Consider the following 14,670-nt stretch of genomic DNA (forward strand, 5'->3'; position numbering starts at 1 on the left):
AGAACAGAGAGCCCCAAAATAGTCCCACATAAATATAGTCAACTGATCTTTGAAAAAGGAGCAAAGGCAATACAATAGAACAAAGATAGTCTTTCTAAAAAATGGTGCTGAAACAACTAAACAACTACAAACAAAAAATAATCTACACACTGACCTTACTCCCTTCACAAAAATTAATTCAAAATAGACCACAGACCTAAATGTAAAATTTAAAAGTATGAAACTCCTAGAAAATAACATAAGAGAAAAACAAGATGACCTTGGATATGATGATGACTTATTATTTTTTATTTTTTAAACTCTCACCCAAGAACACTTTTCCATTGATTTTCAGATAGAGTGGAAGGGAGGGAAAGAGAGAGAAACATCAGTGTGAGAGAGACACATCGATTGGTTGTCCCCCTCACAACTCCAGCCAGGGCTGGGAATCGAACTGGAACCAAGGTACATGCCCTAGACTGTAATCAAACCCGTGACCCTTTGTTCCAAGGGTCGACGCTCTAACCACTGAGCAAACTAGCCAGGGCTGGTGATGACTGTTTAGATACACCACCAAAGGCATGATCCATTAAAGAAATAATTGATAAACTGGACGTCATTAAAATGAAAAGCTTCTGCTCTGTGAAAAATGCTGTCGAGAGATAAGAAGACAAACCACAGACTGGGAGAAAATATGTACAAAAAACACATCTGCCAAAGGACTGTTATACAAAATATACAAAGAACACTTAAAACTCAACAATAAGAAAATCAACAACTTAATTTAAAAATGAGCCAAAGTTCTTAGACACCTCACCCCCCCAAAAAAGATATGCAGATGATAAAAATAATACATGAAAAAATACCACTACATCTCTATTTAGAATGGTGAAAATCCAGAACACTGACACCAGCAAATGCTTGCAAGGATATAGAGCACCAGTAATTCTCACTCATTGTTTATGGGAATGCAAAAGGTTACAGCCATTTTCTAAGACAGGTTGGTGATTTCTTACAGAACTAAATATACTCTTACCATATAATACAGCAATTACATTCCTTGGTGTTTACCCAAAGGAACTGAAAACTTGTGACCACACAAAAATCTGCACATGGATGTTTATTGCAGCTTTATTCATAATTGCCAAAACTTGGAATCAGCCAAGATGCCCTTCAGTAGATGAATAAACTGTGGTGTAGCCAGACAAAGGATTATTTTCAGCCCTTAAAGGAAATTAGCTATCAAGCCATGAAAACACATAGAGTAAGCTTAAATGCATATTACAAAAGAAAAGAAACCTATCTGAAAAGGCTACATTCTATATGATTTCAACCATATAACATTCTAGAAAAGGAAAGATTATGGAAACAGTAAAAAGATCAGTAGTTGCCAGTGGTTGAGTAGGGGAGGGATGAATAGGCAGATCACAGAAGATTTTTAGGTTAGTGATACTATGCTTTATGGTACCATAATGATAGACATATGACATACATTTGTCCAAACCCAGTATACAACACCAAGAGTAAACTGTGGACTTTGAGAGATTATGATGTATCAGTGTAGGTTCATCAATTGTAACAAATGTACCACTGTGGTGGGGAATGCTGATAATAAGAGACTATTCACACAAGGGGGCAGGGTATATATGGGAAATCTCTGTATCTTCCTCTCAATTTTGCAGTGTACCTAAAGCTGCTCTAAAAAATAAAAAGTCTTTAAAGAAACAAAAGAAATGAATTATCAGTACATTTAACAATATGGATGACCATTAGAATAGTTATGCTGAGTGGAAGAAGCTAGATAAAAAAACAAACAAACAAAAAAAGAGTATATTTATGATTCCGTTTAAGACTAGAAAACGTAACCCAATCTACAGTGATAGAAAGTAGATCAGTGTTTGCCTGGAAACAGAGGTTTGAGAAGGGCTAGACCAGAGAGATTTTAAAGGGACATGAGAGAACATGTCCATGTTCATCATCTTGATTGTGGTGATGGTTTCAAGGCTGTATATGATGTATGTAGTATCATGGGTATATACATATGTCAAGATTTGCCAAAGTGTATATTTTATATCAATTATAACTTAAAGTTGTTTTAAAACATATGAATTGATTTATAAGTTAATGTCAAAATAAGAAAAAGTTGACCCCCAATACTTAGTCTGTGTGCTGGATTTACAAAGCAATATATTGAAATGCTTTATGAAAAGACATGTAGGATATAATAGGTAAACAGGATGATTTCTTTAAAAAGCATGAATATCTAGAGGATCAGGGAGTTGGAGAAGATAGGATGAGAAAGTAAGGACCATTTGAGACACTCTTGTTTTTTTCTTACTAGCGTGAGTCAATATTTGATACTTCAGTGGAAAGTAATGGTTTTCCCCTTCTTACCTTCCAGTGTTTCTTTTGCATGTAACTCTTCCCAAGTATTGGGGAATAATTCATGATGGGTTGTCCTTGGCCCACTTTGAATCCAAAGCATAAATTTTCTGGTTCCATCTCTTAACATCCTGACTAAAATTGCCACTTACTTTAGTTTGCCTAATCCCCATGGCTTGTTCTCCTCAGTCCTACACACCTCCAAGCAACGAATTCAAGATCAGTATGAAATTGGAGGCACAGGATCCCAGGAACACCACATCCACCTGTATCGCCACAGTAGTTGGACTAACAGGTGCTCGCCTCCGCCTTCGCCTTGATGGCAGCGACAACAAGAATGACTTCTGGCGGCTGGTTGACTCAGCTGAAATCCAACCTATTGGAAACTGTGAAAAGAATGGGGGTATGCTGCAGCCCCCTCTGGGTGAGTAACTAGACCCAAGTCCTCTTTAACCAATTAATTATCTTCCCAAAATTGTACATCCCATTATGAGAAAGGCTAGGGTCCCCTGCCTATCTTTTCTTTTTCATATGGTCCAAAGGAAAAGGCCCACCCAAAATAAAATAAGCTGTAAAATCTTGACATCTCCATTTCTACATTAACTTATGATATTCAAGCAGCTCCCAAACTTCTTTTTCTGTCAAAAAACCACACCCCTCATCCTTCTTTGTCAGTTCCCATTTACCCTGATAGACAGAATGGAAGGAGGTCTTGCCACTTAATCTACCTCAATAAACCATAGAGCTTTTAACAAATCCTACAATAATAACCAGATGTGAGCGGAAAATCTCCCAGTGAAGAGGATGACTATTATAAGGGTCCCCTTAACTCCTTCCCCCTAAATTCTCACTTGGTCCTGGGAATTTTCTCACTGTGAATTAATTATTCAGTAAAATACATTATTTTATTTAAACTAATAACCTCACTAGGTTTTTCTCTTCAAGATCAAATTCACCTTTTTTTTCTTTTGCCTTAATATACCTGAGAAATTTAGCCCATCTCTTCAGTTACTGTGAATTATTATTGCAGTGAGTTTCAATGGAGGTTAGAGGAAGATGGGTTATTAGCTATATAAGGGCTATGTTTCCATCAGGAGGTTGTGCTAGGTTAATTGAGCATTAGAGAACATGTGTTGTTTGAAAGTGCTCCCCAGATGGTTATTTAGCATTTTCCCCTATTAACAAAAATTATTTGTAATGTAAAATTTCAAATATATTCTAAGGTAGAGGAAAGAATATCATTGTGAATGTCCATGTATCCTATATCTTTGATAATTATCAATACAGAAGCAATCTTGTTTTATCTGTATCTTTACACACTCCGTCCTCTCTTCTGCCCAATTGCCCATAGTATCATTTTGTCATTAAATATTTAATATGTATCTCTCATAGTCAGTAATTTTAAACACAATTATAATAACATCACATGTAAATAAACTAATAATTTTTAATATCAACACATTTTAACTCAATGTTTAAATTGTCCCTTCTCTCCTCTCTCCCTTCCTCCCTCCCTCTCTGTCTCTCTCTCTTATTACAGTTTTTTTGAATCAGGATTCAAATAAGATCCACATATTGCAGTTGATTGATATGTCCCTTAAGCCTCTTTTTATCTTTGGATTCTCCTTCTCTCTTAATTTTTTTCTGACAATTTATTTGTTGAAAATCTAAGTCACTTGTCTTCAAAGTTTTGCATAATTATATTTGCTGATTGTATCTCTATAGTATTATTTAATATGTTTCTCTATCCTCTTTCCTAAAAATTGGTAGCTAGATGTAGAGGCTTTATCATGTTCAGGTTCAGTTTTTTCCTAAGAATATTTCGTAGATGGTTATGCTAACTTCTATTAGGAAGCATATATGGTCTGATTTTTTCTCATTTTGATAATGTAGCAGTCATTACTGTTTGTTATATAGTGAATATTAAAGGCTTATGGGCCTTAGATTCTCTATTGCTATTCAACTTTGTAATTTGAAAGCAGCCATAGATAATATATAAACAAACGGGCAAGGCTATATTCCAGTAACACTTTACAAAACAGGTGATGTGGCCAGCCTACTGGTTATAGTTTTCTGACCTCTGATTAAATTTGTCAATTCACCATGCTTGCAAAATGGGAAATTTTAATCTTATCCCATCGATGTAAGTTAAGTGTAATACACCTATTAAAATAAACTTTCATCAGCTATTTGGTTATTTTTAGGCATAATTCATGTAAGAAAGATGGTTTAAATGCTTGATTCTTTTCTTTTTTTTAATCCTCACCCGAGGACATTTTTTGATATTTTGTTCAGATAGAGTGGGAGAGAGAGAGAGAAACATCGATGTGAAAGGGTGGGCTGCCACCCACACGACCCAACCAGGGCCGGAGACAAACTGCAACCGAGGTACATGCCCTTAGTGGGAACCGAACCCGGGTCTCTCTGGACCACAGGCCGATGCTCCAACCACCGAGCCAAACCGGCCAGGGCTTGATTATTTTCTTTCTTTACCAATTTTCAAAATAATGAATTGCTTTACTAACATTCTCCAAAAATATTTAAGGAAGGTTTTGTTGTTGCTGTTTAGTATTATAAACTCAAGGATTCATATATATTTGATATGTTTCACTTCATTGCACTAATTGCTTTTATTGATTCTTGAATTGTCACATCTTTGGTTTCATAGGTGCCTCAAGTTGTCTCCTGACTTTATATTATTTGATAGCTCTCTTGGATTTTTGGAATTTCAAAATGTTCCTTGCTCATTTTGTATATTTCTTGGCCCAAATAAGGAATCAGCTATTTATTTTAGGTGCCTAGGCTCCTTTTAGTGGGAGGTGGTATTTAGAGGCCATAATCTGAGCACTACAGTGCTCAGTGCTACTGGGTTGGTCATTCTTTCTAGGTCTTTTTGGTACAGAGAGGTAGGAGCATCCTTTTTTTTATTAATATAAAAAATTGTTAGTTTATGTTGATACTTTCTACTAAAATTCAGAACAGTGATGTTTGTACTGATTTCATCTTTAGTCTCTTAAATCAGTATTTCCTTTGTACCACCACAAAATGCTAGTTTTCCATGTCACTAAAATAACTCATTTGTTTTATCCTACAATATACATACAACAGTTTCAGGATAACAATACCAGTACTGCCATCATTATGAGACCTAAACAATGTTGAAGTTAGTTGCAATTATTTGTCTTACCCTCTGGGGCAGTCTAATAATACTGTTATAAGGTCATTTGCATTAGTTTCTCTCTGGATGGCCATGTTGCCAATTTGATGTAAACTTAGATTCACTTGTTTCATTTAATTTTTTTTTTTATTCCTCACCCTAGGATATTTTTCTATTTATCATCAGGAAGAGTGGAAGGGAGGGAGAGAGAGAGAGACGAGAAACATTGATGCCAGAGAGACCATGGACTGGTTGGTTGCCTCCTACATGACCCGACCAGGGCCTGGGATGAACCGTAACTGAGGTATGCACCACTGACCGGAATTGAACTCGAGACTCATGTGTCCATGGGCTGATGCTCTAACTGCTGGACCAAACCAGGGCTAATTTTTGATTTTTAAAGATTGCTTCTTTTTAAATTTTGCTTTATAAATACCTAAATGATATGCATTGTTCTTAAAGTCAGATCTATAAAACAAAGTATATTCAGAGAAATCTCCATCATCCTATTCCTTTCCTCTGCATAGATAAACCACTTTCTTTTACTTTTATAGTCTATACTCCATTTAAAAAATATAAACAAATTAATCCTTGTATGTATGAATGTGTACATATATAGATATGTAACCTCTACTTTATTATCTAAATGACAGCATACTATACATATTTTTCTCAACCTTGCTTCTTTCATTTAACAATATGTCCTAAAATGACTTCTTAGTAGTTTGGAGATATTCCTCATGGAATATAGCTGCATGGTACAGGATTATTATCAACCTATTTTATGAATCATTGTTTTGAAGTATCTTGAGAAGCTATTAAAAACATAAAGTCCCAAGGTAATGATGACCATATAAATCAAAATATTTCCATAAATTCTCAAAGTAGAGTAAATCAGCCCTGGCCTGTTTGGCTTAGTGGTTAGAGCATCGGCCCGCAGACCAGAGAAACCCAGGTTCGGTTCCTGCTCAGGGCATATGCCTCGGTTGTGGTTTGTCCCCGGCCCCAGTTGGGGTTGTGTGGGTGGCAACCAGTCGATGTGTCTCTCTCACATCGATGTTTCTCTCTCTCTCTCTTCCTCCCTGTCTCCCTCCCACTCTATCTAAAGATGAATGCAAAAATGTCCTCAGGTGAGGATAGAAAAAAAAAGGAAAGTAAATTATACCACCCATAACTCATGTCTAAACATAACTAGGAGTCAAGAATACCACAAATTTCTATTACATGTTAGTCTACATATTCAGATAAAAAGATCTGAAACCAGTACAGCCAGTAACAGACCCATACCAAAATGAAGAATTTTATGTAGGTGGAAAGTGCATAAAAAGAGAGGACAGTGGGGTTTACACAGCCAGAATGACCCCCCAGAAAAACAATCCTATTCAGAGTGGGAAATATTGAGAACAGAGCTAAAACCTATTGGATTAGAGCATTGGCTGCTGAGGAATCAGAAGAAAGAGCATGAATTGAAAGTGTAAGGAACTAGTGATAGATAGCAGCCTTGGGAAGATAACTACCTTTGGGGGGAAGGGACACATGATCCTGAAGGAAAAGAAGGAAGTAAGGGTTAGTAATTTATAAAGGAACAAAAGAGAATCACAAAATCAAAAGACATACCAATCCTCCCACTCCATCCCAAACAGGCTCATCTACTAAGGAAACTACATTTCACTGTGCCAACAGAAATAGTCATGACTCAAGATCCCTGACAAAATAGAATCTCCTGTTTTTGCTGGTCCAGGAAAATATAAGATATTTCAGATGATTAATAAACAGCAGTCAACATCTATACAAAGTTTCTATATGACCAAAACAAAAAACAAAAACAAACTAGAAGATGAGGGTAAAACCATTTTAACTACTAAAAATCCTACTGCCAAAATCAGTGACTAACCAGAAGAAAACTATTGTACAACAACTCAAGTTGAATTAAACAAGTATTGACAAACATGAAAAAATACCTTGGATCATAAATTTTAAAAGTCAAGCTAGAAATACACAATGGACATCTCATAGAAGATATGAAAATAGAATTTTCCAAACTCAGGAAAAAAAATTGAAGATAAAATTATCTCAACTGAAGACTCAATTTCAGGATGCCCAGAGCAACAATATGTTCAACTGAAAATATAATAAAAGACATTGAGAAGAGAAATAAGAATTACCAAGAGAATAAAAGTAAATATTAGAAAGGTCAGAAAAATATTGAAAGGAACTGATAGATATAGGACCTAGTCAACAAAGATCCAGATTTTATATATATACAGTTGGAGTCCCTGGACAAGATAAAAAAGACAGATAAATTAATACTTAAAATTGTAAAACAAGAAAAATTTCCAAAAATTAAAAACCTGGGTCTACATATTGAAAAAGCCTACCTTACCTGGGAAACTTGATTCAGATTGGTCAACGCTTAAGACATTCTAGTAAAAGTTACATTCCAAAATAAAGAAAAATTTATCTAAACCTCCAACAAAAAGGCCAAATTATTTACAAGGGAAAGAAAATCAGATTTGCATTATACTTCTTAACAGCAAAGTATAAAACAAGATGAATAAAACAGTGTTTTCAAGAAATTCAAGGGGAAAAAAGTAAGAACAAGTATTTTATGTAAAGATAAGCCATTCTTCAAGTACTGAGATTATTACCGAAACAGTTTTCAGCGTGGAAGAACTTAGGAAATTCTGTAACCCCAAACCCTTCCCAAGGAATTAATTAGAGAAAGAGCTTCATCCAAAAAGGGGTGATCAGTCTAAGACAAAAACAGAAATAGGAACAAGAAAAGAATAGTATGTGTATCAATCTAGGTCTAATGAAGAAAGAGAACTCACACAGTAATTTGAACACAAAGTTTAATATACTTGTTAACTATAACAGAGGATTGGAGTCATGAGGGATTGTCTAGTCAAAAGGAAAGAGAACTCTAAAGAACAGCAGACACAGGAGCAGCCACTACACTTGGGCAGAGTTAGGGGACCCAAAGAAGTGTGTCCCCTCTCCCACCCTCAGGTCTGAGATGTAGATTTGTTGGAGGGGCACTGCTATGGCTCACTGGATGAGAGAAATCACTGGTGCCACAGCAGTGGAACTTGCTGGAAATTTGCCCTCTAGGGCTCCAAAAAAGCTTTTATGGAGAGAGAGCTCTGACAAAACTCTGCTACAAAACTACTTAAGGTGAGGGAGAGTGATGCTGCTGCTGGCCACTGGTTACTTACTACTTGTTCCATTCACTGCAGAAAGTGGGCAGCAAAGAGGATTAAAGTGCTGCAGGAGCCTGCCAAGCAAAAACACTGGAGCCAGAAAGCAAATCTCTTTTCTTCTGTAATAACTTTAGATAGGATCAAAGGATATTACTTAAAACTGATAAACCAAATAGAAGCCTAAATGAGGAAAAAGAGAATTAAGGACATCATAAAATATGTTAATATAAAGGTAACTGCTAAAACAAAATTACAAAACTTCCTGAATACCAAAGGAACAAAAGATCAAGAAATAGACCACACAGAGAAAGAGATAAACTAATATGGAAAATACAGGAAATAAAACAGTTGAAACCAAATGTGTAATTTATATTAATAAATATAAATGCTTTTAAAAGAAAAAATTGAGATTAGTGCTGAAAGTCGACCACAACTTTATACTGTGTGTAGGAGACATACCTTAAGTAAAGTGAATCAGAAAAGCTAAAAATAAAATGATGATCAAGGGTATACCAAAGAAATTCAAATGATATAATAACAGAGGTTGCAGTTCTGGTATTAGACAAGGTAGAATTCAGAATAAGATGTATTAAACAAGACAAAGAAGCCACTTTATAATGTTAAAGGTTTCACAATTCATAATGCAAATGTAATAATTAAATATATTTCAGTACTAAATTCCTAGTCATCTATCTTTACAAAATAGAAATTATGGTAGATGCAAAGATATATAGACAAACATACCAATAGGAAATTAAACATCTCTCTTAAGGTAAGATGGTCTAACATGACAAAAAATAAAGGCATTTAAGGCTTTAATGAATAAGTTAGATTGTGTGTGTGTGTGTGTGTAGCTATAGCTATCAAAGTTTATACCCTGGCAAATGCCCTTCCATTTTGAAGTTTAGAACTCTTAACAACTCTTGCTTGAAAAGAGTAAATATAAACCAAAACTGTAAAATTCCTAAAACATAATTATCATTTAAAAATCATATATACAAAATTTGAGATATAATTAAAGCAGTGGTTGGAAGAAAATGTACAGCCTTAAATATTAGACATCAATATAAATGAGAGGATAAAAATTAAAGATATAAATTCCCAGTTCAAAAGGCTAGAGAAAAAGAGTTACAATACAAAGAAAATGCAAAGGAAGAAGAAAAACATAAAGATGAAATAATAGAAAATAGAAAAGCAATAAATCAAAATACTGGTCCTTCCGGGGTGGGGCAGGGGAATCAACAAAATGCACAAGGCACTAATTAGCCTAAAAAAGAATAAAAGGAGCCCAGCCGGTGGCTCAGTGGTTGAGCAGCAACCCATGCACCAAGAAGTCGCTGGTTCAATTCCTGGTCAGGGCCCATGCCCAGGTTGTGGGCCAAATCCCCAGTGGGGGACATGCAGGAGGCAGCCAATTGATGTGCCCTGAATTGATTTCAACAAGAGTGCCAAGACAAATCTGTGGGGTTTTCAACAACTGAGGGAAGGAAAACTGTATATCCACATGCGTAGAATGAAGTTCTACCCTACAGTCACAGTGTATATACAAATTACTAGATTATAAACCTAAATTTAAGTCTAAAACTATAAAACTCTTAGAAGAAAACATAGGCGTAATCTTGGGTTAGGCAATAGTTTATTAGATATGGCACCAAAAACACAAACAGAAGAAAAACTGGATAGATTGTACCTCATCAAAATCAAAAGCTTTTGTGGTTTTAAAGACACTATCAGGAGAGTGAAAAGTCAGCCCACACAATGGGAGAAAATAGGCAAATTCATAAAGACAAAGTAAATTAGTAGTTTCCAGTCACCGGGATGAAGAGATAAATAGGAGTGGTTGCTGATAGATATGCGGTTTCTTTTTGGAAGAGTGATGAAAATATTTTAAAATTAGATAGAATGATCTTTGTACATCTCTAAAAAAACCAAAACACTGAATCATATGCGTAAGAGGGTAAATTTTGTGGAATGTGAGTTATATCTCAATAAAGCTGTTATATTTTAAATCTGATTCAACAAATAGTGTTGAGAAAACTGGATATCCCCATGCAAAAGAATTAAGTTGGACCTTTGCCTTAACACTATATACAATAATTAACTCAAAATGAATCAAAGGCCAAAATGTAGTAGCTAAAACTTAGAAAACTCTTAGAAGAGAACAAAGAGGGAAAGCTTTATTACACTGGATTTGTCAGTGATTTCTTGGACAGCAGAAGCACAGACAACAAAAGAAAACACTAGTTAAATTAGAGTGCATCTGAATTAAAAACTTGTTTATCAAAAGACCTATCAACAAAGTAAAAAGAAAACTCATACAATGGGAGAAAATATTTGCAAATTATATATCTGTAAAGGATTAATATCCAGAACATATGTATATATTGAAAACTCCTTCAACATAAAACAAAACAAACAACTGATTTTAAAATGGACAAAGTACTTGAATAGACATTTCTCTAAAGAAGATATACATCTAAAGAAGATATACATCTGATAAGGAGTTAATATCCAAAATTTATAAAGAACTTAACACCAAAAAATCCAATTGAAAAATGGGCAAAGGACCTGAATAGACACTTCTCCAAAGAGGATGTATACATGGCCAGTAGACATAGGAAAAGATACTCAACGTTACAATCATCAGAGAAATGCAAATTAAAACCACAATAAGATATCACCTCATACCTGTCAAAATGGCTTTCATCAACAACAAACAGCAAGTGTTGGCAAGGATGTGGAGAAAAGGGAACCCTGGTGCACTGTTGGTGGGAATGCAGATTAGTGTAGCCACTGTGGAAAACAGTATGGAGGTTCTTCAAAAAATTAAAAATGGCCCTGGCCAGTGTGGCTCAATAGATAGAGCACTGGTCCACACACTGAAGTGTCTAGGGTTCAATTCCTGGTCAAGGGCACCTACCTGGGTTGCAGATTTGATATCTGGGGCCTGGTTGGGGCTTGTATGGGAGGCAATTGGTCGATGTGTCTCTCTCACATCCATGTTTCTTTCTCTCTCCCGCCCCCTTCCACGCTCTCTAGAAATCAATGGAGAAAATATCCTCAGATAAGGATTAACAAAAAAAAAAAAAAGATTAAAAATGGAACTGCCTTATTATGACCCAACTATTCTACTTCTGAAAATATATCTGAAGAAACTGGAAATACTAATTCAAAAATATATATGCACTCCTGTCTTTATTGCAGTGTTCTGTACAAGATTTGGAAGCAGCCCAAGTGCCCATAAGTAGATGAGTAGATAAAAAAGCTGTGGTACATTTACACAATGGCATACTACTCAGCTATAAAAAAAATAAATAAATAAATTAGGAAATCTTACCTTTTGCAACAGCATGGATGGACCTGGAGAGTATTATACTAAACGAAATAAGCCAGTCAGAGAAAGACAAATACCATATGATTTCACTTACATGTGGAATCTAATGAACAAAATAAACAATATAGAAACAGACTCAGATACAGAGAACAGACTGACAGCTGTCAGAGGGGAGGGGGGCTGGATGAAAAAGGTGAAGGGATTAAGCAAAAACAAAAAACCACCTCATAGATACCGACAATAGTATGGTGATTATAAGAGGTAAAGGGGATGGGGGAGGTAGAAGAGGATAAAGGAGGGGATAAATGGTGATGGAAGGACACTTGACTTTGGGTGGTGAACACAATACAGTATAGAGATGATGTATTATAGAATTTTACACTTGAAACCTATATAATTGTATTAACTAATGTCACCCCAATAAATAAAAATAAAATTTTTTTAAAAAGGTGATCAACATTGATAATTATTAGGGAAATGCAAATCAAAACTCAATGAAAAAAGAACTTCACACCCATTAGGATTGATGACTTATCAAATAACAAGTGTTGGTGAGGATGTGAATAGATTGGAACTCTGAGTATAACTAATGGAAATGTAAAATGGTGCAGCTACTATGGAAAACGTTCTAGAGGTTCCTCAAAAAAGTTAAAAATAGAATTACCATATGATCCAGAAATTCCACTTTAGGGTATACAGACAAAAGAATGAAATCAGGGACTCAAAAAGATATTTGTATACCTATGTTTAGCTGTATTAACAATGATCCAAAGGTCAAAGTAACCAAGTGTTCCTCAGCAGAAGAATGAGTAAACAAAATGTGGTAAAGACATACAATGGAATATTGCTCAGTCTTTAAAAGGAAGGAAATTCTGACACATACTACATTGTGAATGAACCTTGAAGACATTTTGCTAAGTATTTCACTTATTTCAAGCCAGTCACAAAAGACAAATACTATATAATTCCACTTATATGAGATACCTAATATAGAGAAATTCACAGAAACAAATTAACATGGTGTTGCAAGGAGCTGGGAGGAATGGTGGGGAATGGGGAGTTATTGTTTAAAGGTACAGAGTTCAACTGGGGAAGATGAAAAAATACTGGAGATGGTGGTAATGGTTGCACAACAATGTAAATGTACTTAATGCCGCTTGCTTTGAGAAAGGGGAAAAAATGTGTGTATACATACATACACATACATAACATGCAGGAAATTATATTTTTACATAGTTTTCTAAAAGAAACTGGAATGGTACACTAAAAAAATTAATGAAAAGATCACAAACTATTGGGAGTATCTGGGAATATGGTTGAAATTATAGGAATGAGTGAGACTTCTCTGAGAATACCCTTTTATATTCTTTTGACTTTTGACTTTTGAAACGTAAATGTTTTACTTAATAAATAAAATTAAACCCAAAGAGATGAACAAAGCATATCCTAAAATTGATTAAAACTGAACTGTGTCTATAATGCATATCATAACCACATTGAAAAAAGAATTAATTAAAATAACCTGAACACAGAAACTTCACAGTACATTTAGGGGGGCATATTTTAAAGAGAAAGTGGAACTGCAAAGAAATTCTGACTTTTTCTTAATAATGTTAATGGTTTTGCCATAAACTGAAACTACTTTGTATGTATTGTAGAGCAAATGAGTAAATAAATACAAATATGGAATGAGGGATGAAGAACCTTGTAGTATAGAATTTGAATTGGAGGTATCAGTATGAACGCTTAACTTTAAAGATAAGGTACCTTCAATTCAAATCCTTCATGTGCAGGGGTAGGCAAAAGTAGGTTTACTGTGCTTTTGAGTTAATACAGCTATTGCAATCATGATAACTGGCATGTCTTTTTCCATATGAACCACTGTAAACCTCCTTTTGCACACCCGTGTGTGTGTGTGTGTGTGTATCCCCCCCCCCCCAGCCCGAGTTCTGTTTATTGAAAAGACCTAGAAGCAATGACACCTCAGAAGCAATGAGCACACCTTGATTTTGGTTTCTAAATACCATTCTCTACTAAAAGGAGCCAAGCTTTTTGGAGAGATGGTTGATTCCAAGGCTGAGCAGAAGAGAAAATATAAGGTGACTCTGGAACATCTTATGCCAGAAAGGAAAGAAGTCTCAAAGAATGATGAAGACATATCAAAAGGACACAGGAGCCAACTTGAAGGGGTTCTTACTAACCAAAATTAAAACAATATGAATATCAAAAAGAATAAGAAAAAAGAAAAATGGTAATAGCATCCATGGGCCCCTAGTGATACACAAAGAAAAAAAGCAAAAGTTGCAGGGAAACGTCTTTATAGAAAATACCAACTAATAAATACAGATGGAATGGTAGAATATTACTATTTTAATTGATTCAGAGAAGGATAATCAATGAATGCTGAAACCAAAGTAAAATAGCCCAGACTCTTCATGAAAAACAAAACAACAGGGCAATTATAGATTAAAGGTGTCTAAAGAAACATGACAACCAAATGCAATATGTGATTCTTGATTGGATCCTGTATTTAAAAAATTAAACAGCTATAAAGAACATTTAGGGGACAATGAGAATATTTTTAATTAAAATTCTTGGGTATTGTAATATTGCAGTGT

The 14,670-nt window shown here is 35.0% G+C and overlaps 1 protein-coding gene across 5 annotated transcripts in view; it reads left to right on the forward strand.

Moving 5' to 3' along the window:
• Positions 1 to 14,670, forward strand: part of SCMH1 (Scm polycomb group protein homolog 1) — a 166,307-nt gene that overhangs the window by 80,356 nt on the left and 71,281 nt on the right. For all 5 annotated transcript variants that reach the window (XM_036255813.1, XM_036255815.1, XM_036255814.1 and 2 more), the window contains one exon: positions 2,551 to 2,785. In XM_036255813.1, the coding sequence (XP_036111706.1) occupies positions 2,551 to 2,785 (235 nt within the window). The remainder of the gene's footprint in view (positions 1 to 2,550; positions 2,786 to 14,670) is intronic.

Source organism: Molossus molossus, unplaced genomic scaffold (genome assembly GCF_014108415.1).
Source record: "Molossus molossus isolate mMolMol1 unplaced genomic scaffold, mMolMol1.p scaffold_m16_p_12, whole genome shotgun sequence".
NCBI classification, from domain to species: domain Eukaryota; kingdom Metazoa; phylum Chordata; class Mammalia; order Chiroptera; family Molossidae; genus Molossus; species Molossus molossus.